Source organism: Eptatretus burgeri, chromosome 11 (genome assembly GCF_056783735.1).
Source record: "Eptatretus burgeri isolate ZD-2024b chromosome 11, Ebu_testis_v1, whole genome shotgun sequence".
In the NCBI taxonomy this organism is placed as follows: domain Eukaryota; kingdom Metazoa; phylum Chordata; class Myxini; order Myxiniformes; family Myxinidae; genus Eptatretus; species Eptatretus burgeri.
In genome coordinates this window covers 55,209,871-55,231,426 of record NC_140971.1, presented here as the reverse complement: position 1 = coordinate 55,231,426, position 21,556 = coordinate 55,209,871, and the positions used below count along the sequence as shown (strand labels likewise).

The window sequence follows — 21,556 nt, the reverse complement described above, 5'->3', positions numbered from 1 at the left end:
GTATGTTGATGGCATCCCCCGGGATATCAGTTTTGTCGCAAGAAACAAAAATATATATATTTTACTTTTCCTACTTTACAAAATACCTTGACTTGCTTTCAGTGTTTCATGGTGTTGAATTATTATTAATTTTTTTTGAGTGGTGCTGCTATTATGATCATATGAAGAGTGCCAGATATTTGAGTAAATCAGATTCTTTCTGAATTTGACAACAAATGCAAGTTGTGATGGTGACTTAAACACGTAGGTTTTACATGATACACTTTTCATCTCTTTTCAAGACTGTGTGCAGTCACCGATAAAATGCCAACCTTTAAATCACAAATATAGAATCAACAAGTCTGGAGATGGCGATGGTTCACGAGCAATGTACACTGTTCGCCTTTTTTATTTTTTGACCTTCGAGGGGACGCCACGGGCAATCTGGCGGGAATCGGGAAAAACGTAAATGATGAAAGTTGTAGTACTCGAAGAGCACTACTTGCATATCAACTTTCATTCGAAACAGTTGAAAACCCTAGGAGCTCGACGCCCAATTTATTGATTTTTTTTGACATTTTCTAAGTTCGTGACCTTGTGACCTTGTGACCTTGACCTTGGGACGAAAATGAAAAATCGAGCTCCGTGGAGCTATGCAGGTACCATTGGGCTAACCAAATACCGAAACCCTGCCAGATTCGACAAACCCCCCTCAGAGAAAATGTAACTTGAAATCGGCTACCCCCTAAAACACATGTTTTTTTGGGCGTGGCTCCACCCATAATGGGCGCACCATCCCCATTCTCAGGAAAACACAACTAGATCATGATATAAACCTCCCACCCAAATTTTATCAGGATCAGATCAAAACCCACGGAGCTATGCTCGGGACAGACAGACAGACACACACCCATAAGGAATATAGTGGTCACTTACTGACTCGTGAACCAACTAATGACTATAAAGCAAAAGGTATGCGCCCAAAATCTATTTCTTCCTGACATTTCCTTCATTTAGAAATAACGACACGAATGTTTCAATCTGAAATTGTCATCTCTCAAATCAAGCTCGGTCTACGAGTGAAGTGAGAATATTTTTCCAATTCGGTTTTGCTTTTGACAATAAAGCAAGATGCCCAGTCCTTGCTGAAGCAGAAGTGTTTTGATAAGGTATTGACAAGTCGATGGTCCAACAATTACTCGATTAAGGATGCTGGCGATAACTTACCTACTATTCTCAAAGGACACTGTGGAATCTTTCACGCCCACCAACTAATGCGGGCAGACGGGATGAGAAGTTGTCCATCCGACAGACGGCACACACAATGATCCTTTGCCCTGCCAGTGAAACGCCAGGATGAGTGTTTTCAGTTGGGCCGAGATTGAACCCAGGCTAAACGGATTTGAGTCGAGTGCGCATGCCTCTTGTCTCGGCTATCCTGCCAGCACAGAATACATTGAAGATGCCATGTATAATCATTGAAGTTTACTACTTCAGCATTGAATTTGGCATTAAAGAAATACTAATTCTGTCTTGTACTCGAAGGAGTGTTATTCATCTAATTTATAACACTCGTGTCTTGTACATCCGTTTCCCATGAGAGGCAGGAAGGGTCATGTTATTGTACTCTTTGGGGTTTATATATTACAGTAGATCAAGGCTCGGGTCTGTTCGTCTGTGGGGGAAACTATAAACATATAATGCCTCAAGAACATGGGGGTTCCTCCTTTTCAGTTTAGTGTTAAACAGCAGTGGTGACTTTAAAAATGTTTGTGGTTTATTATTTTTTTTTTTATTTCCGGTTGGGGTGCCCCACGAAATGCCACGATAAGCTATTTATACACGTTAACACGGTGTTTGCTCAAGTAGGAAAAACCCTATTTGGGGGTGGGGGGACATTATTGGTATTAATATTTTTCGTAACAACATTAATATTATGCTATTATCATTGGTGTTATTACTTTTATTAGAAGCGGCCTTGGAAAAATGCCACAATAAGCTATCTATACACCTGAACATGGATTTCACCCAAGGCGAAAAGGAAACCCCTTAGAGAGGGGCGCAAGTATAGTTGCTACAACAAGCATCATGTGACCCTTCGTCCTGTCAAGTTTGGTTGAGATTGGATAAGTAATGACCGAATGTATTGTGGTCAGACAGACAGACAGATACAGACAGACACCAAATTGCATATTTTACTTTGATTTCTCTGAGTGTTTTATGCCCATGCCGATCTCTTATAATGTCATGGTGTAGCCTTGGGCAAGGGGCATATATTCTGTAATTATACAAATCATTTTAAAATCTGTTGGTAAAACTTGACAAATTGCTTGGCATGGCCAACAATATCGATTGTATGTGAAACGATCCATTTTCTAACTTTTCTATCTGTAATATGAATGTATCCTTCATAGTTGCCATGGTTTCAGTTTCAATTTCGGTTTTACTCAAATGAGACAAAGACGTGACAAAAGTCAAGTTTACAATGTTTAAGAAACAAAGGAAAAAAGAGGTGATTGCATTGGTCATCATGGATGCTTATCGTAGCTGAAGATGTCCTTTTTGCATTTGCATATGACATGCAGTCTGCAATTGTGAATTTGTTTATAGTGCAGAAGCTACTACCCAGACAACAACCACACATATGAGATCGCAAGCAATGTACCCAAATCCCAAGGGATATCCCAGAACACCAGACCATTTGTGACCTGCAGTTTTATGCAGGAATTTGGAATCTATTCAGGGTGTTGGCTATAACTCGCCTGCTCTTCACGTGACATGCCGTGGGATCTTTAACTTCCAGCTTGATGTCCTTCCGATGGACGGTGTACACATTGATGCCTCGCCCTGCTTGTGAAACCCCAGGATGACAGTTTAGAGCTGGGTCAAGATTCAAACCGAGGCTAGAGAGCTCAAAGGCAAATATTGCATTGCTACAGAAAATTGGATTCGTTGAATACTACAGGAATTGTCAAATATTCGTGCTTTGGCGATTCAAACTTGCTGCTTTTTGCCATAATGTGAAAGTTAACCAAATGTTGTTTGCAATATAATGGTTGCAACTAACATTTTCTTTGGGGTTTGTTTAAAATAATTAGTAAAATTATACGAGTATTCCGCAAGAATGTATGTAAACATTGGGAATTGAATTGATAGATTCCAAAACCTAGTGCATTTGTAAATTTGCTTTTGAAAAACATTTACAAGTTTAATATTTTGAACACCACCACCACCCCCCCCCCACTCCCTCTCCAATTATGTTGACAAGTTATGAAATGGTACACATTGCAGCCTTACTGCATTAATTGATTTCAGTAGCTTCCACTTTTTATCTAAACATAATTACTATGTCTAATACATTGTGCGACCTACAATGATCTGAAGCTTTCTCATAACTATTTGCTCAACAATTATTTTCACTTGTGAGGCAGACAGCGCTGACGTGGAAAACTAAGATTACATTTTGATTTTCTCCGATCACAAGACATTCTTGGTGCTTTCGATGTCAGATTAATGCCAGCAACTTGGAATTGAGGAGGAGGGAGATGATGATGCTGATGACGATGATTAGTCTTAAATGGACAGAAAAAGTCAGGGTATTTGGGTGATTCATGCTGGTTGGTTGATTAGATGGTTCAAAGCCAGTATCTTGAGTAAGTGTGTCTGTGTGCAACATCCTTGGTAGAAGAAGAAACAAATGTATAGTTGAAATATAGAGGATACTGGAATATCCCAAAGTTTTGAGGCACATCTATCTGAAGGCAGCGTTATTTAGGGCTTTGATTGTTCTCCCACTTTGAAGCTGATAAAGAGTTTATGACGATTGTCGGCCCACTTGTAGAGATGCGTAGGATGAAATAAAGAAAATTCAGTTGGTTGTTGTACTCTGCCTGCTAACACATTTGACACTGATCACTTTGCTTTTGTTGTAAAGGAGAATGTAGTTATTCAAACAAAAAAAAAACCAAATTGTTTCTTCCACAAAGAAGGTTGCGTGGGAGCTTATTACCACGTACTAATAATCTTCATTGATGTCTTCCCTTGCAGAAATGACCTATCAAACGATTCCAACAGCAGTATTTTGATAAAAATTATAGTCGAGAATTTTATATGGTGTATGTGTGCACATATATATATATATATATATATATATATATATATATATATATATATATATATATATATATATATATATATATATATATATATATATATATATATTTATTGATTTTTTGATGTCACTATATCAATCAGGATGATCATTCTCTCAATTTTATGGATAAATGGCATCGTATGTGTGTTTTTATTTATTTATTAATCCTGTCTCCAATGATGGGCTTGAGTGAGCTTGAAGCGTTAGACTTTTAAAACTTTCATTCCAGTGATGGATCTTATTTTATCTTCAAGTATGGTGCCGAGGATACAAACCTTTTCTTCTATTTGTTGTGTTTGGATGTGTGTGTGTGTGTGTATATATATGTATATATGTATATATATATATATATATATATATATATATATATATATATATATATGTATGTGTGTGTTAGTGTTTTGTGTATTCATAGTTTACATTTATACCTCTTGTGTGTTCCTTGTATTCATTTATCAGCATCTGTGGAGGGGGTAACAGGACTTTGTAAACACCCTGCAGATTATTGTCCAAGAGGCACATTGTAAAAGTTACCTTAGAAGCGTAATTAAATGTTATTCATTGAATGGATGCTTGTGAATGTGCCGTTGATGTTTCTGGGATAAGTTTGACCCTGATCTCTAAATATGGTGCCGTCAGGCAGAAGATGATGTTACCAGAAGTAACGCCAACTTCGGAAGCGGTCAGAAGAGGTTTATTTATATTTAAATGTCTGATAATTGTTTTGTATTTATTTATACATATGTGTACTTGAATATAAACTGCTATTCAATCAAAAAGGCTTCAACACTACAGAGCGATTTAAAAAAAAAAAATAAAAAAAATTGAATTTCTTTTTCGAAATTTTATGTTTTGCCTAAGGGTTTTTTGCCGCTCACCCATCTCTAAACAAAATTGCGACATATACACACACAGACACAGATAAATGGGTCTCTCATGGTGTAGATATAATAATCTTTTAAAGTGTTTTATGATTCTGCTTCTTACCCCCTTACCCCAGCAATCGAATGGAGGTTGTGGACAGCAACACGGTAGTCAAAGCTCGTGGTCTACCCTGGCAGTCGTCTGATCAAGATATTGCCAAATTTTTTAAAGGCCTAAACATTGCCAAGTGAGTGAGTCTGCCAATAATGTGGTAATACATTTCACGTTACCCTGCTGTCTTTCCCCTTTCTCATCCCATTCTGTCTACCCCCATCTGCTCCGACTTCACTCTTCTCTTTCACGACATTTTCCCCTGTTTGACTGATGCTCTTGTTTTTGCTATGGTGGTACGCAGTGAATTGCCTACAGGCCCCACTGGGAAAGCAATGGCAAATCTCCGTGTTATATTTATTACTGAGGGACTGCCTTGGTTGATGATATTGTGGATGTATTGAACTAGGGGTGTTAATAAGGAGAGAACAATAAAACAGGAACAATTTAAGGGTGAGGAGAGGGGGGGGGGGCAATATAAGACTTGATGCATTTGTGCCAATTCGTGTTTTTTTTCAACTTTATTTGCTTCAACATTGGTTGAAATTGAGATTAATGCAAATATTAAACAAAACTATTTTTTCAAGGGTGAGGAGGGTTGTTTGAATAGGATAGAGATGTGGTGGGTCTTCGGTTTGTATCAACTACCATCACATGATTAGCAGCTTTCCTTGTTTGCAAGTGACATATCAAACTCTTCATTATTTGATTAAGGGTTTTTGTATTGTGATTTGATAAAATTGTTTAATTCGCAAACGAGATGAGCTTTACTGGATGCACCCATGTTATTATTGGGTCTCTCAAATAATGCAATGCTGTGTACACGTGCAAGCTGTAAGTATGGTAACGATTTCTGTAGTCTGGTATTTAGCCCCGAATGTGATGTTCATACCTCCAAGATGTCATAAATTTTAGCAACTTTTCTTCTCGTTGATCTGTTATGGACAGCAAATATAAGATTGTGATAACATTACCTTTTTGTGAAGTTGTGTCACTTTACCAGCTTTGAAGAGTTGTTCTACATTTCGCAAAAGTGAGCTGAGACACTTCTGCATTGATTATAATCAAGTGAACAAACAACAACAACAATGCTTTGGTACAAATTGTTAATCGATTTGGAGAAAAATCACTTGATAAATATATTTACAATGATGTAACTGGATAATTCTGCTGCTGTTATGATGATGTGGAATGTGTTTACTACATAAAATAAATTCCAACACACTTCGTTGAACAAGTTTACGGTCAAGTCTTACTTTTGCAGCATGTCAGAAGGTTAGGCCGACAGCAAAGATTAATGCAAAGTAAACCAATTTTTTTGGTGGTGATAAATGTTATATTGGAAAATCATCAATCTAAATTTCACGTTGAATGGTGGGTCACTTACTATACATGCCACAAGATCTGCAATGGAGAGGCTACCATGTTGTTGTGAAAGATCAAGCACCTTTCTCTCAATTCAAACAGTCTTTTGGCAAAATCTAACCTGGTTGACCTTTTAGTGGGCATCACTGCAAAATGCAAAGTTACTTGTAATCTTACATTGTGGAGCATTGCAGTGAAATGAGCTTCAGAAAACATTGTCATATTATAATTTATTTGTTTGGGGCTGGCAGGAGAAGGTAGAGGTATGTACGCTCCCCCTCTTAGCCATCGAGCCTGTGTTTTAATCTCAATCTAGTTAAGCTGTCACCCTGGTGTTTTTCGGATGTCGGGCAAGGCAAGATTTGTGTGTGCCGTTCATCAGACGGAGATTAAACCAGATATCCCATCCACTAGCAATACTTGGTAGATGTTACATTCCATGGTGTCTTGTGAATATAGTAGTTACGTTACCACTTACACCCTGTGCAAATTCCAAATTCCTGCCTAAAACTGCCGGTAGTAAGTGGTCTGGTCTTCTTGGACAATCCTTGGACACCAGGTTACACACACTGCTTGCTATCTGGGAAGCAGATTCTGCACGATAAACAAATTCACAAGGCAGCTCACATGTTTCATATGAACGGCCATCTTTGACTATGAAAGGCAACCAATATCAAGTGTATCAATCTAAATTTTCTCCCTTTTTACCATTTTAATCCTTACTCGGACACCTGTAAGTTTTTGGATGGGATTTAAAAAGGGAAAACAGTAGGGCAACAACATACAGATGTGCCAGCACAAAGGGAGAAATAGCAAATAAAGGGTGTGAACAGGGTCTCAGTGGGTGTCATAAAGCTCAGAAGTAGGAATGGGAGAGAGCATGAGATGGTGTTGGGTAGTAGACTTTAAATCCTGAAGGGAAGGAATCCATATAACCGATTCAGAAATCGTCTTTTGTCACGCTCTACAGTAGCCTTTGATATGCCTTACGGAAATAAGTAAAGTTTGTGCAATGTGAAATTGTCATTGTGTATGTCAAGCCTTGCCCAACCCTCTGTGAAGCAGGAGACGAGGTTGTGCGTGTGTGCGTGTGCCACAACTTTGTTTTTTTTTTTTTAACTATTTGAGCTTTTGTAATCAAATTTTCAACAAACATGAGAATACGTCATCAAATTTTCAAAACCCTTTATTTTGGGAATATGGAGACGACAAAAATTGGGTCAAAATATGAAAGGGCAAAGTTCATAGTGACTGTAAATGGCTCTCGTCACCCTTGCTTGAGCACAAGACCAACTGTTTTTATTAAAAAAAAAAATTTTTTTTTAATTGTTTTGGTGTTTATTTATTTACCATTTGAGCTTCAGTTTCTGTCCAGGCCATAACATTTTTACCAATTGAGCTTTTGTCATCAAATCTTCAACAAGCCTTTTATTATAATAATATAATAATAGCATTCCTTTCGTGCCGCGAAGGCACATAGGGCTTCCGAAGAGCCGTTTCATTGGCAAGGAGTACAGTCTTGGACGGTTCGCCACTCCAACACAGGTTACCCTGAATGGTTATTACCCCAACTGGGTACACTGGTACTCATTTCACCATCCTCGAAAGGATGACAGGCTAAGTCAACCCCACCTGGTGTTAATTCAACGGTTAACAGAGGTTTGAATTCGGGACTCTTAGGTCCCAAGCTAGCCACCTTAACCATGAAGCCAACACCAGGCAATTTTAGAATATGGGGAACACAACTTAATAAAATGTACAATGTATTTTAACTCTCCTTTACGTCAAGTTTAGTTAAAGTACAAAGTGGATGCGGACGTGCTTTACATTTTGAGACACTTTCTCGTTAGATTTCAAATTTTGTTCATTGATTATGCTTCTTTCTTCCTTGCCCAGTCCCGATTTTCTTTGCCCTGAATTGTTTTCACAACGTAATAAATATACTTGTTCTGGAATTGTTTTGTGGAACAGTTTTTGTTATCTGCTTTGTTGGACATGGCACAGCTTGATAAAAGAGAGTAGGTAACAATAGATGTTGATTTGTTGATTTAATGTATTTGCACATATCATTGTGTGTTTCATGTGTGCTTTTAATTTTGCCAGGATCAATTGTCTTTGTCTGTGCTGTTTGCTCTTATGGCTTCATTCAGGTTTGTTGCTGTTTTTCCTTCTCTTGCTCTCTTTCTGTTCATTAATTTCCTTGCTTGTTGCCCTGCTTCCCAAGTGTTGTTTATGTTCCATCACAGTTTGTTTTTTTTTGTAGTAAACAAAAAGGTAAACATTTGGGAAGTTTATAGATTATTGATTATAGTAATCATCATCTATTAATTTTAATTTAGGACGTAGGATGGACGGAAATAATGTGGAGCAGGTCTTTAGTTAGAATGGCAGAGTGATGTATGTACGTATACAGGTATACCTCGTTATATGCCTGGGTTGTTCCAGAAAACCCAGCTGGATAGTGAACAATTGCACCGATGGGAAATAAGGGGATGTGTTCCATTGGTGGGGAGTTATCGCTCAACATGATGTCTTTTTTTTTCACATTTATTGTGAAAATAAATAAATAAATAAAACATCCAAATTAAATTAAACACATAAAATAACATACTTGTATTATTTATATATATATATATATATATATATATATATATATATTTTTTTTTTTTTTTAACCAGAAATACTGTGTAGTACAGCCTACACAAATAAAGGATTGTATATGGTTCCAGCAAAGAGCTCAGGGATTCCCTCAAAGAGAGGGGTCCTCGCTGTCCAACTCCGCACTCTGCAAACGTCACTGTCCTCAACACTCACTGGATATGATGACATGGCTGGGAGACGGAGTGGTGGTTGAGGCATGGCTGATGAGCTGAGTGGTGGTGGAGGCATGGCTGATGGGCTGTGTGGTGGTGGAGGCACAGCTGGTTGAAATTGCAGTGGAGGTGGAAGATGCTGAGGAGCAGTCGGTGATTGAGGTTGATGTTTGACAGGCATCTTGATGCTGTGATGCAATAAGTGATGTTTTTTTCTCAGATACAGACGTGCAGTGATATTATGTTCGTAAGTAGCCCTTCAGATGTCAGTCAAACAGTCACATGATCGTACTTTGTGAGCGTCGAGGTATTTTGAGAGGTTTTGCATGGTGGTAAGGTGCTTTGAATTGTGCAGCTGGAGCGGTTTTCAATTGTGCAGTGAGTGGCGTTTTGAATTTTGCAACGGGACTACGGGCGAACTTTTGAATTGGGCATTGGGAGTGGTTTGTAATTATGTGGGTTTGATGCGTTTTTAATAATGCGGTGGCAAACAATTTTGATGAAATTGGTGATGAAAACTGCGATAGAAGGATGTTTTCAAATGTCCTCTTCAAGCATTATAAATTTGGTAGTGATACTTGGGAAGAGCTTTCTCAAGACTGGTCAATGTGGAAAAGCAGCATGAAAGTTGGAACGAAGACTGCGGAAGCATATTGGGGATGACAGTACATCACAACGAGGGACAAAGGCATAACCCCCATACTGGCTGCAGATTTCACTGTGCACCATAGTGCACAACTTTCCGAGTCCCGATGGGACTTATGTCGCACATCTGGAATGAGGAGCTGAAAGTTTCCCATCAGTCCTCGACTGTGTGTTCTTTAGTGTGTTGCTCAGGAGAAATTCGGGCAGCATGACATGGCAGCCACTACTTTGTAGTGTATGTGGAGCTAGTGAAGGGTAAAAAGGAAAGGTCAGGATGGGGTGAGTTAGGAATTTTGGAAAATGGTCTGGTGGAGCAATTTTAATGAACTATTGGGGATTCAGGTGAAACGGTGCAAGAGCAGCGAGTTGGTGATTTATACTCGTTGAACTGAACGGTGATGAGCGTATGATTGAGGGTGGAAGCTGGAGATGTGGAGATGCATTCTGCATACGTTGCAGGGTAGGTAGTATGTGGCCATTGCAGAATGTTGGAGGCAAGGCAGGGATGTGAGAGTTGAGTTGACAAATCACTGCTTCTGTCTAAGATGTAAATCCCAGGTACCCTTCTCCTGGACATTAATTCAATCCCATTCATGTCCATGCTTTTTCCAGAAATCTGGCATTGATGAAGCAGTCACTTGGCAGAAAATACACAGGCTGCATGGGTTGCTATCACTTTTTCTAGTGGTACAGTACTTGGTGCATGGATTTAGAATTTGATCTCTGTACTGGTTGAACCATTGCTAAGAGCACAGCAGCATTTCCAGAGTTCAATGAGTTGGACGGCATCCAAACTGGTGGTCAGAGACCAGTCCCTCGAGGGAAAAGCAGGATTGAACTGCTTCAGGAGGTGCTCAGCAAGCTTGGATGTTTGGGGAGGGGGGGGTTAATCCAGAGGGTGTTACTGGAAGAACTTGTGTGTCCTGGAGGAGCTTTGTGAAATTAGATTAAAATTGTCAAGGTCACAAAGTTGCAGGAACCAAACATTGGAAAGATGTGGTTTATGAAATAGAAATGATCATACAATATTATGTTTGTGGGGTAGATGGGGGAATTTCATAAGAAATATAGGATTGTATGGAGTTGCTTGGTCCGTGGACATGTAGGAGACATCTCAATGTAAATTAAGTCTGGAAACTGTGAGCTTAAGTGTTGTCACCGCACGGGTGGGGGGAGGGGGTGGTGGTGGTACTGTGTTAAACTAGGGAGGGTTTAAGGCTAATTTTTCCCAGTTTGTGATTGCCCTTTGTGTCCTACGTTTTTGCATTTAAAAACTGGCGATTAAAAAGATCACGACCTTAATACGACAACAGCCGAGCTGCATGTCCAAGTACGGAGAAAAACACCGCCCCTGGAGTGGATGATTAATGGGCGTGATGACATCAGAGAGGAGAGGAGGGAGTGAGGATTGCGTTAAGAGAGTCTCGTGTTTGGCGACATGAAGGCAGGGAGTTAGGTTTGAAGTGGGACAGAAGCAAGAGAGGCAGGATGGCAGTTTAAAGAGAAGGGCATTCCGGCTGGCTTCCCCTCGACACGGTGAAGAAGACGAAATCATTTTTGTGTTCATGCTGAAGCGAGTTAGCTCGCGTGGTGGAGCAAGATGCTGGCCATTGAATGTTGGCTGGTTTGTGTGAGACCAGCCTCAAAGCCTCGTGATGTGCCATCTGGGAAAGATATGGCACCATTTTGCAGGGCAGCAGCGTCTGCAAGAGCGATCGACAAAAAAAACAAGTTGCACGGCGGTTCCTGAGCCCTGGCATTGAGTATTGCTGCCTGAATTGCCTCCTGTACGTTTGTCTGCTCTGAGAGCGGCTGGGCGCCATTTTGGGCGCATTTTCCCGCACAGTGATGAAGCGGTTTGGTGACCTTCAAGCTTCCGAAACTCACGTCTGGGCACACAGATAAGTGCCGGGATACAGGAGGAATTTTATTCTTTGTTTTATCTGTCCCCTTGTCTGTATTAAAGTGTGTGTGGAGGTTCCTCAATTAGATCTAGTTTTACCTTGCAGTCCGTTTTGATTATTACCATTGTAAATATTTGATTTATTTTCATTAAACCCTGTATTTATTTAAGTTGCTTGTGTCTGTCTATTTGTCGTGGGTTCGAGATAAACCCCCCTTGTGCTGTGTGCTTTCCATCTGCTCCGTCCTTGCCGCCCTTTCCTTCCCGCGCGCACCATAATCCCCGAGATTCTCGTCCGTAAGCCTCCAAGGGAAATCGTTTGGCCATCCGTCCGGGTCGGTTAAACCACCTGGACACGACACTATATCTCGAACATGACGTTCGTTGAAATTTTTCATCGGTTCGCACTCGCGTAACTCAAGTGAATGGTTTCCTGAAGGATATTGTTGAGATGCGCTTGATAATGCTTCAGCAATTCAAAGCACTGATACTAATGAAGAAGTTTGGTTTTGTGATGGTGACACTCATTTTGATTAAAACTTGTTTTCACAGAGGTTTAAGAAAATATTATGGTTATGGTGGAGTTCATTGTGTTTGACTTTTTTTAGGTGGTCGACTCATTTATGTATTCTTCAAGCTGTTTGTTATTTTTTTTTTTCATCTGTATTGTGAAAATTGGGGTTTGAGTTGATATGGTTATAGATAGTTAGAGGCAAACAATGAGTCGAGCATTCGTTATCCATCTTGATTTAAATTTGTATAACCACGGTTTAGAATAGTGGTGAAGTAATGCCCTGTTTGTGTGTGCTTTTAGGGGCGGCGTGGCGCTGTGCCTCAACCCACAGGGCCGGCGCAATGGTGAGGCGTTGGTGCGCTTTATAAATGTGGAGCATCGTGACTTGGCACTGAGCAGGCACAAGCACCACATGGGTACTCGCTACATTGAGGTGAGGAAATCTCTCTTTTTTTTATTACAGGCATCGAGCCTCGGATACGGTTTGGTGATTTCGACGAGTAAGAAGTTGATGCACCAACAATACAGCAGAGGGCAACATAAAACGAGGGAGATGTGTCGGCAAGGAATAAACAAGAAGTAGTCTTGTATTTGCCAGCTTGAGAGAGAGGGTATGTACATGTATGGACAGGACGATGTAGTGGAGAGAAGAGGATGATGATGATGATGATGAGGGAGATAAGTACTCAAAATGTGAGTCTTGAATCCACCAAACAGGTAAGTGTGGAAAGCAAAAATGAAAAATTGAAGGTGTATTGGAGAAAAGAATCGAAGAATATAAAAATAAAAGAAAATAAAAAAACTCGAGAAGGATTTGGGTTGAGCATGAGATGGTAATCGATTGGCATCTTGAAGGAATTGAGTGAACAATTGTAATTTGACAGATTTGTGCAAGTGATGCCTCGGCAGAGTTTTAGGGGATTAAGGATTGGTCGTGAGCGGCCAGCCTGGATTTGAGGAGAGCAACAAGGTTTGAGTTTCTGAAGGATTACCTCTGATCTCGTAGGACTCGCAACAGGCAAAGGCGCTAGAAGGCAAGGGGTGAGACAGCTATGAGGCGGTGGAAGACGATTCGACCACCAATTTGACTGCATTAGTCGAGCAGACCCTGCACCCTCACCACCCTCCTGTTAAGTTGCATCAATTACCCTCAGGGCCTTGGATTCCACTGCTTTGGCAGAGTACAGTGAGATTGAGCCGGGCCAAGGCTGTGTGCTGACTGTGCCCGATGAAGATGCATCAATAATGAGCCTTTACGTGGCCCAGTAAGAACGACAGTTATTTTTGTAGTACGTGCATGTGTGCGAGCTTGTGGGAACTGATGATGAAAGTGGTCCAAGTTTCCTTGCAGTCATTTTGCTGAGGATGTGACTTTTATCAATTTTGACATCCACTGTTTTCAATCATTTGCTTACAATCTCCTATTTCTCCGAATCGATTCCACGAGCTGGGAAATTTTATTTATTTATTTCATATTGTCCTTGTCCTCGTTTGCCACCCCCCCCCCCTTGATTTATTTTGTTGAAGGACGACTCGCCGGGTAACACTTTGATATTCGACTTGAGTTTGACTCCCAGTTGGCATTGTTGCAACTCCCAGTTGGTAGATTGAGTTGTACGTCACTGCACTTTCCAAGCAAGTGAAATCGGCGATACAGTATAATTGACAGTGAATATCATGTTGCCAATGCTTCCACCAGCACGGAGTCCTTTGAAATTCGAGGTCTTGAGTGAGATGTATTTTTCAGTTGTGAAATGATTGCCAACATCTTACCTGCTTACTGATTGATTGCAACTCCCTTGAATTTCAATCTCTCCAGTCATCTTTCCCTAATTACCTCTGCCACCGAAGGTGAAGGAGGTTATGTTTTCACCCCTTTTTGTCTATTTGTTGGGTCGCCGAAATAGGTGACCCTTATTGTCAGTAATTCTGTCTGTTTGTTTGGATGTTTGTTCGTTTGTCATCAGCATAATTGGTGGTAAACGTGGGCGGATTTTGACCAAACTCGGGTGGTAGGTACATCTTATGACCTCGTGCTTTGGAAATTGTGATGGTTGCTAGGGACGCTTTGGTTCCCTAACAACAACCGAAAAACCTTCAAATTCGGTACCGTTCACGCGAAATCAATTCCGAAAGCCATTATCCCACATTGGGTTATGAAATTTGGCACGAATGATCTACAGGTGATGCTCTGTCAAATATATTCCGGTTTTCGTGATACATGGAATAGTTTATCCGCAGCGCCCCTACAATTAGGGTATGCACGAAAATTGGTGAAAATTGAAGGCCTCCTAGCGACCAGGAGAGTGCATAGATACGAATGAAACTTTGCAGGTTCATGGTACTCAATGAGTACTACAACTTTGCCTCAGGACATATTGACCGATTTTGCTTAGGTCAGGGGTCAAAGGTCAATTCATGCAAAAATCGATAATATGCGAGAGCTGGAGGTGCCTTCGCGCCAAATGCTACTCCTCTGCAGGTTATGGTCGGATGGTCATGAAAATTCACACTAATCGTCTGGAATACATTGTGCACAAACAGTTGAGCCGGATTTTCGAATTATATCTTTGTTCACCCACAGCCGCCCTCAAACTTTGGGGATTTCCGATTTCAAACCACATTTTCGGTGCTTTTCATTCAAATGGATACCAAGTAGTTATCAGTAGATGGACCTGGATGAGATTTGGTATGCATAATCTTCAGGTGATTCCCTATCCGCTATATGACATCCATTTTGCTCTATATCTTATAGTTTCCATGCTCGGCGACCCATCGCCGCCTGCCGGCTTGTTTGTCTGTTTGTTTGTTTTTTTTCACAGGATATCTCAAAGTTGTGGACAGGTTGGGCGTGTGACAAGGACAAATTTATTAGATTTTGGTGAAGATTCGAATTCGGATCCAGATCCTCGAATTATTTAATTTTTCGAGTGAGTCTTCACGATTGAGAGATGAGGTTAAAAACGATATATGACATTTCAAAAACTTATTGGGTTTGATATGTTCCACTGGATCAGGCATTACTGTGCGGAGGTATGTGCTCTACCAAGTGCCCTTCTCGTTTTAATTGGCTACAGTGGCATCTTTAAGGTCCTGAGGAACTTCACTTGATTGCTCGATTTCACAGAATAATTGAAGTAGTCTTTTGTTGACCTCTTTGCATCCTCGTTTGTAAATTTCAGCTGGCAGCGCATCTGGATGGCTGCTTTACTCAACTGCATCTTGTTACTTGCTCTCGTGAGCTCTTCCAGGGAATATCTCTCTCATCCATTTTTATTATTATTATTATTATCATTATTATTATTATTATTATTAGGGCTTTGATCTAATCTGTTCTGAACCACCTCATTGATGCCAGTTTTGACGTTGAATTGTTTGTCAAAGTTTTCTTGCCATCTGCTCGGATGCCAGCTATGACGGGGATCAAAGTTGATCCATCTGCACGTTTAAGTGGTGAAATGTCAGATCTCCAGGCCTCTTGTGTCGCGCTTTTAGGTCATTAGAATAGATAGGAATTGTGGTTGTCCTCTCGAAGCTGTGTGACGCTGTTGTCCCACCAGGTGTTTTGCGTGACGACGTTTTGTTTTCAGCTGCAGGTGGTCTCGCATTGAAGAGTTTGGGCTTGGGGTGGCAGATCTTCTGGATATATGCTTTATGAGAGGCTCTTTTGCTTTGTGGAAGAGATTAAACGACAGGATAATCTTCATCAAACCAATGTTTGTGTTTGTATTTGTATGAATCCTATTGTTCCAGAAATTTGAAACGCGTGTGTGCAGAATACCTCCTATTTAGCATTTGTACTGTTCTGTTGTTTCCAGTTGATCGACTCGAGGTACTCTGTGCGTACGAGGCAGAATTTCTCTTTGATGATGCTTCATTCCGTTCACATCCAGTCATTTTGAGTTTATTCCTGATGTTTTGCAATGTCGTGGTTTCATATCCAGTGCTGGTTTGTATTTAATAATTTTATGGCCGATCCAGCAAGTGACATCACACGTCCTTCCAAGCTGTTGGAAGCGATGTAAGAAATGCGGGTTGGAAGGAGTCGCTAATCATGACTTTCAATTCCTCATTATATAGATTTTCTTTCTATTATTCTTATGCCATCCTTGCACGTGCTCTCATTTTGTCAGTGTTTTTTTTTATTTATTTCTAGTTACTTCCATCCACCTTCGGTGGTGGAGGTTGTCGTGTCTGTCTGTATGATCTCAAAAAGTTGTGGACTGATTCACACAAAACTTGGTGCACAGTTTGGTTGTGTAACGAGGACTAATCGATTTGATTTTGGTGAAGATCTGAATCCATATATATATGACATGAAATTTTTTAAAAACTGATTCTTCGCCATTAATAGATGGGGCCAAAAACTATACATCGTGATATTTCCAAATGTTGTGGACGAGTTATGACAAAACTCGGTGGATGAGTTGGATCGATGACGAGAACGAGCTGATTTGCCTTTGGTTCAGGTCCGGATGCAGATCTGGCACATCAGTAGGATACAAAACGTAAACTGTTCAACCTGGCGGAGGTGTGCTCCCTACTGAGTGCCGCTCTAGTTTCTTGGGTTTTTATTATGCGCAAGCAAATTGAATACGCATGTTCCATGACCTCACACGGAGCATATGATCAGTAACAATACCCTCTTCCTTTGTTTTGGGAGAACAATGGTCGATAATAAACATCTTTCTCGAGCACCAATGAACCATGACTCCCACATACATATTGTAATTTTACGTAGTAAAAGTCAGTAACGGTGCGATCGTGCACCTTGGCACTGCACGAGTGGTATATAATTACGCCGAGCACGTTGTCATGTACTTTATATTAGTGACTCGGGGTCATACGTACACTACTAACAGAGCTCACTGCAGTTGATTCAAAACCTGGTAAAGGTTGGAGCTCAGTAAGGATATTTAATGACTTGCAGGGACAAGTCTATCGTAGTGATTACGTGCGTCGGTGCGATAGAGGTACACGTGGTACCTGATGGGGTTCTGTTGCCGGTGCCAGGACACGCAAAGCGTAAAGGTTTGTAAATGGAAAACAGATTGAAATGCATGAAGTTGATGTTCCTGTCCAGAAATTACTGACACAACGACATGAAGATCAAGTGTGATTGCAAAAATTTAGATCTCTGATCTCTCTCTGAAAGGACTGTCTGGAAAAACCCTCCTATCTACGAGGTCCAGTCAATAAGTAACCTTCAAATGGTGATATAAATTTTAGAATGTAATGTGCGTAGTTGCAGACGACATGTGTTATATCTATGGGAAGGAGTCGTGTTTTGCTTGTTTTAGATCTGGCAACATTGAGCGTATGACGTCAGTAGAGCGGTTCCAAGATGGCGGCTCCCGGAGAAGCAACGTTCTTTGAACCGTTTCTTGGGAAGTGAGGGTGTGAATCCCAGTAAAATCCAACCCAGAATGAAAATGCAATATGGCAACACATGTTTATCGCTGTGGCAGGTGTACGACTGGGACAGGAAGTTTAAAAGTAGAGTGTCCAGTGTGGCAGACGTTGTTCGCTCGGGCCAGCATCACACAGCCGCCACACCGGAAACGGTTGCAGGAGGTGAGCACCTGCTAAGGGAAAACCGTCGCATTATGCTCGATGAAGTGGTCTCTGAATTGAACATTAGCCATGGTTCAGCACATTATTTCATTCACAACGTGCTGAGGTTCCACAAAGTGTCTGCAAGGTGGATGCCCAGACAACTCGCACCAAAACTGAAAGAACGGCAAATGGACGCATGTGAAGAACTTCTGCGACGTTACGAAACAGAAGGCGATGCTTTCTTACAGTGCGTAGTGACTGGGGATGAAAGCTGGGTCCACTACTTTCAGCCAGAAATGAAGAGGGCAAGCAAAGAGTAGCACCATTCAAGTTCACCGAAGCCCAACAAATTCCGCTGGTAAAGTGATGCTGACGCTCTTCTGGGATAGCCCGGGCCCACTTGTAGAGCATTACATGCCCAGAGGGATCACAGTCTCCAGTGCAACATGCTGTGACCTCCTTAAAAATAATCTGAAATGAGCAATCGGATCAAAACATCGTGGACTACTCACTACTGGTGTTTTGCTGCGGCATGGCAATGCTCGGCCCCATTACTGCCCGCAGTACAGCTGCAACTATCGAGGACATGCATTTTGAGTGTCTTCTTCATCCACTCTACTCGCCAGACCTCGCTCCTTCACATTACCACATCTTTGGGCCACTTAGAGGTGGTTCCACTTGGTGGAACCACTTTCTGATCCGACAAAGAAGTCCAAGAGGCGGTGCTGAATGCCTACACAAGCAGCCAAAAGATTTTTTTTTTTTCTCGGCAAATCCAGGCCTTATTAAAGTGCTGGAAAAAACGCATTGAACGCAATGGAGATTATGTTGAAAAATAACAGTTGGTACACACGTGCATGCAACAAACAATTTGTGAAAAATATTTTTTAAGGTTACTTATTAACCGGCCCTCGTACTTTCTTAACAATCTTCTTGAGGAAGTTGTCATTCAAACTCTTGGGCCTCATTATCAACCGTGATCTTTCTTGGGCAAACCACATTTCAAAGTTGGTCTCCACACTCGGTCATCGACTGGGCATCCTCAGTCACACAAAATCATTCCTTGGCGCATGTGCACTCCGATCCACCTCCAAGGCCTTCATCCAGAGCTTGATGTCGTACCGCTCTCCCCTCCGAGTTGGAAATGTCGGAGAAGCCAAAGCCTTCATGGAATCTCCTGCAATGATGCCAAGTCCATGGGCCTATCACTTTGCCATCACGGATAGGTTGATGGTCTCTCTGTCTTGTACCACCTCCTTTTTGGTCTTGCACCATCTGCTCTTTCCATGCTTTGTGCCCTCCTGGTTTCTGAAAGGCACACATGGTCCACCATCATCCCCTTCTGGTGAAACTACCGTAATCCAATATCACTGCTCACCTGCACTCATTTTTTTTTTTCATACCTGTGGAACAAACTTCCACATCCTTTTCATTCTCATTCCTCCTTCCAGGTGTTCAAGACAGTTGTTCACCACCATCTTAGATCGTCCCCAATCCAAAACCATGATCTTTTCTGCCGTTGTTTAACCCCCGCCCCATCCCAATCCCTCCTCCTTCCAAATTTCCATTTTTCCCTCTTGAGAGTTTCCTTCTGTATCCATGTTGTCCACCCCATGCATCCTCTCCTGCCCTCCATTCCTCCCCACACCCATTGTTTGTCCGCCTCCCTCTGTCTTGCTATTCGGCTCTGCTGTTGGTCCCCCCCTTCCCTCCTCCCCCCCTTTCTCTGATAAAATTGTGGAGCCTTCAAAGGAGATGGGAAAGTTAAGAAGAGTGTTAGAAAGAGAAATTTGAAGAAATTCAGTTTTAAAAGCATTAAACTTAACTTGATTACATTTTCCCCACTGAGAAATGCGATCCAAATCTGGATTTAGAAAGGTCGTCGTCATAAAATGAGATTCACATCGGGCAAGATGAGATGGAACAGATGTAAAAAAAAAAAAAAAAAAAACATTGAGGAATGTAATGTTGAGTCATCAATATACAAATGTATTTGGTTATTTGTCGAAGAAAGATCATCGATTAACCTTTTGAACCCTGAGCTCCTTGGACTTTCGGCTCCCCCGACCCTGGGTTCCCTGGAGAAAAATCACACAAAAGTTGAAATCTGTTTTATTTCCGTTTTCTGCCTGAAATAATGTTTTCCTAGCCCTGTAATTACAAATAAATGATATTTTGAATGAAAGACCATCTTACTTTCTTCTTTTTTGTTTATCACCAATACCTCGACCTCGTGGTGCCAGTCAAACCAGCAGTCATTTCCCAGCTTTCCAACGCATAAGAATTATTCACAGTATGTGCACCAGTGTATTGTCTTGTAACGTTTTGGCAAGTCCTTATCCTTTGCCCCCGAGTTCCTTTGTTTAGCCATAAGGTGGTACTATCTCTGTACACAACACAACGATTATTGGTAGTCGCATGTGGAGCCTTTTCTACATCATGGTGAGCATCCCGTTTCAGTCGTCTATTACGAAACGCTGCTCCAGTACATTGAACATCTCCAAGTTCCTGACTCAGTTTCTCTGTATAGCCATTTTCACGATCACATGACACAAAAGTTTCCTCAACAGATGGACTTGTCCTTTATGTCCTGTTTGAACGACAGTTCATTTTTTTTACTGGGGATCATTCCTTCATCAAGTGAAAGTTCACAATCCGGAACAAAGTAATGCTTGAATATCTCAATCGGATAATTGAACACTGGGTATGTCTTGTACATTTTAGCAGTCTTGTCCAGCTGGGGATCATCCTCATTTGCACAATGTAGGAGAGATCAGATTGCAAGGAACCAGTCTCTTGTCATGACCTTTGGAAAACCAGGCGTGCAAGTGAGCATAGTGTCCTTCGACCGCCAGTACTGCTCGTACCTATCTTTGTGTATCAACATTTCCATGGCGACTCTGAGACCCAAAAATACTTTAACTCTGCCAAAGTTAGAGGCTTTTGTTGGAAAGATTTTGCTGCATCGTTATTTGGTTTGGCTGCAATCACGCGTTCGGCTTGGCGATTCGTCTCTGTGAGAAGTAAATCCCAAAGAACATCATCCCAGAACAAGCTGAAATAGTCAAGTGGAGTACTTTCCACATTTGGTAAATTTTTATACTCTGGTTGCTCATTTGGAGTAAACTGGCATTCATTGAACCCTGTAGTGGCTCTTGTCCATCATGGGGAGGGGTCAGGCCTTGGTCTATCCCTTCCGCGACCTCGGCTCTGCATCCTTCCAACAATTCTGGGAATTCCCCCAGCATTGTCAGAAGTACTGTCAGTTTCACTTTCCCCCATTTGAAAAGTCATTCTCTGACTCAAAATCACTCATTATTATCATCATTTATCACCTTCCTCATCAACTGACATCACATTTCAACTCATTTTGGAATTATTTTTCACGAGAAACCTTCAAAAACTTTCGTGAATCTCGTGCTACTACTTCCGCGATCATGCACTTTGGCATGTACACAAGGATGGGCCGACTGGATGTGTAACAAAGCGTGTGCACGGCAACTCACACTTTTTTTCTTTTTTTTTGTCGAATGAGACTCTCACGGCACACACACCAGGATGGGGGATGGGAAGCAATAGGGGAGAACCATGAAATCGTGTGCACGGCAAAAGCCTCCCTCGCACTTCATGAGCTGTTATTGGCGACGCAGACC

The 21,556-nt window shown here is 41.3% G+C and overlaps 1 protein-coding gene across 2 annotated transcripts in view; it reads left to right on the top strand.

Moving 5' to 3' along the window:
* Positions 1-21,556, top strand: part of ESRP1 (epithelial splicing regulatory protein 1) — a 66,194-nt gene that overhangs the window by 16,260 nt on the left and 28,378 nt on the right. For both annotated transcript variants that reach the window (XM_085846482.1, XM_085846481.1), the window contains exons 7-8: positions 5,133-5,243; positions 12,648-12,780. In XM_085846482.1, the coding sequence (XP_085702608.1) occupies positions 5,133-5,243; positions 12,648-12,780 (244 nt within the window). The remainder of the gene's footprint in view (positions 1-5,132; positions 5,244-12,647; positions 12,781-21,556) is intronic.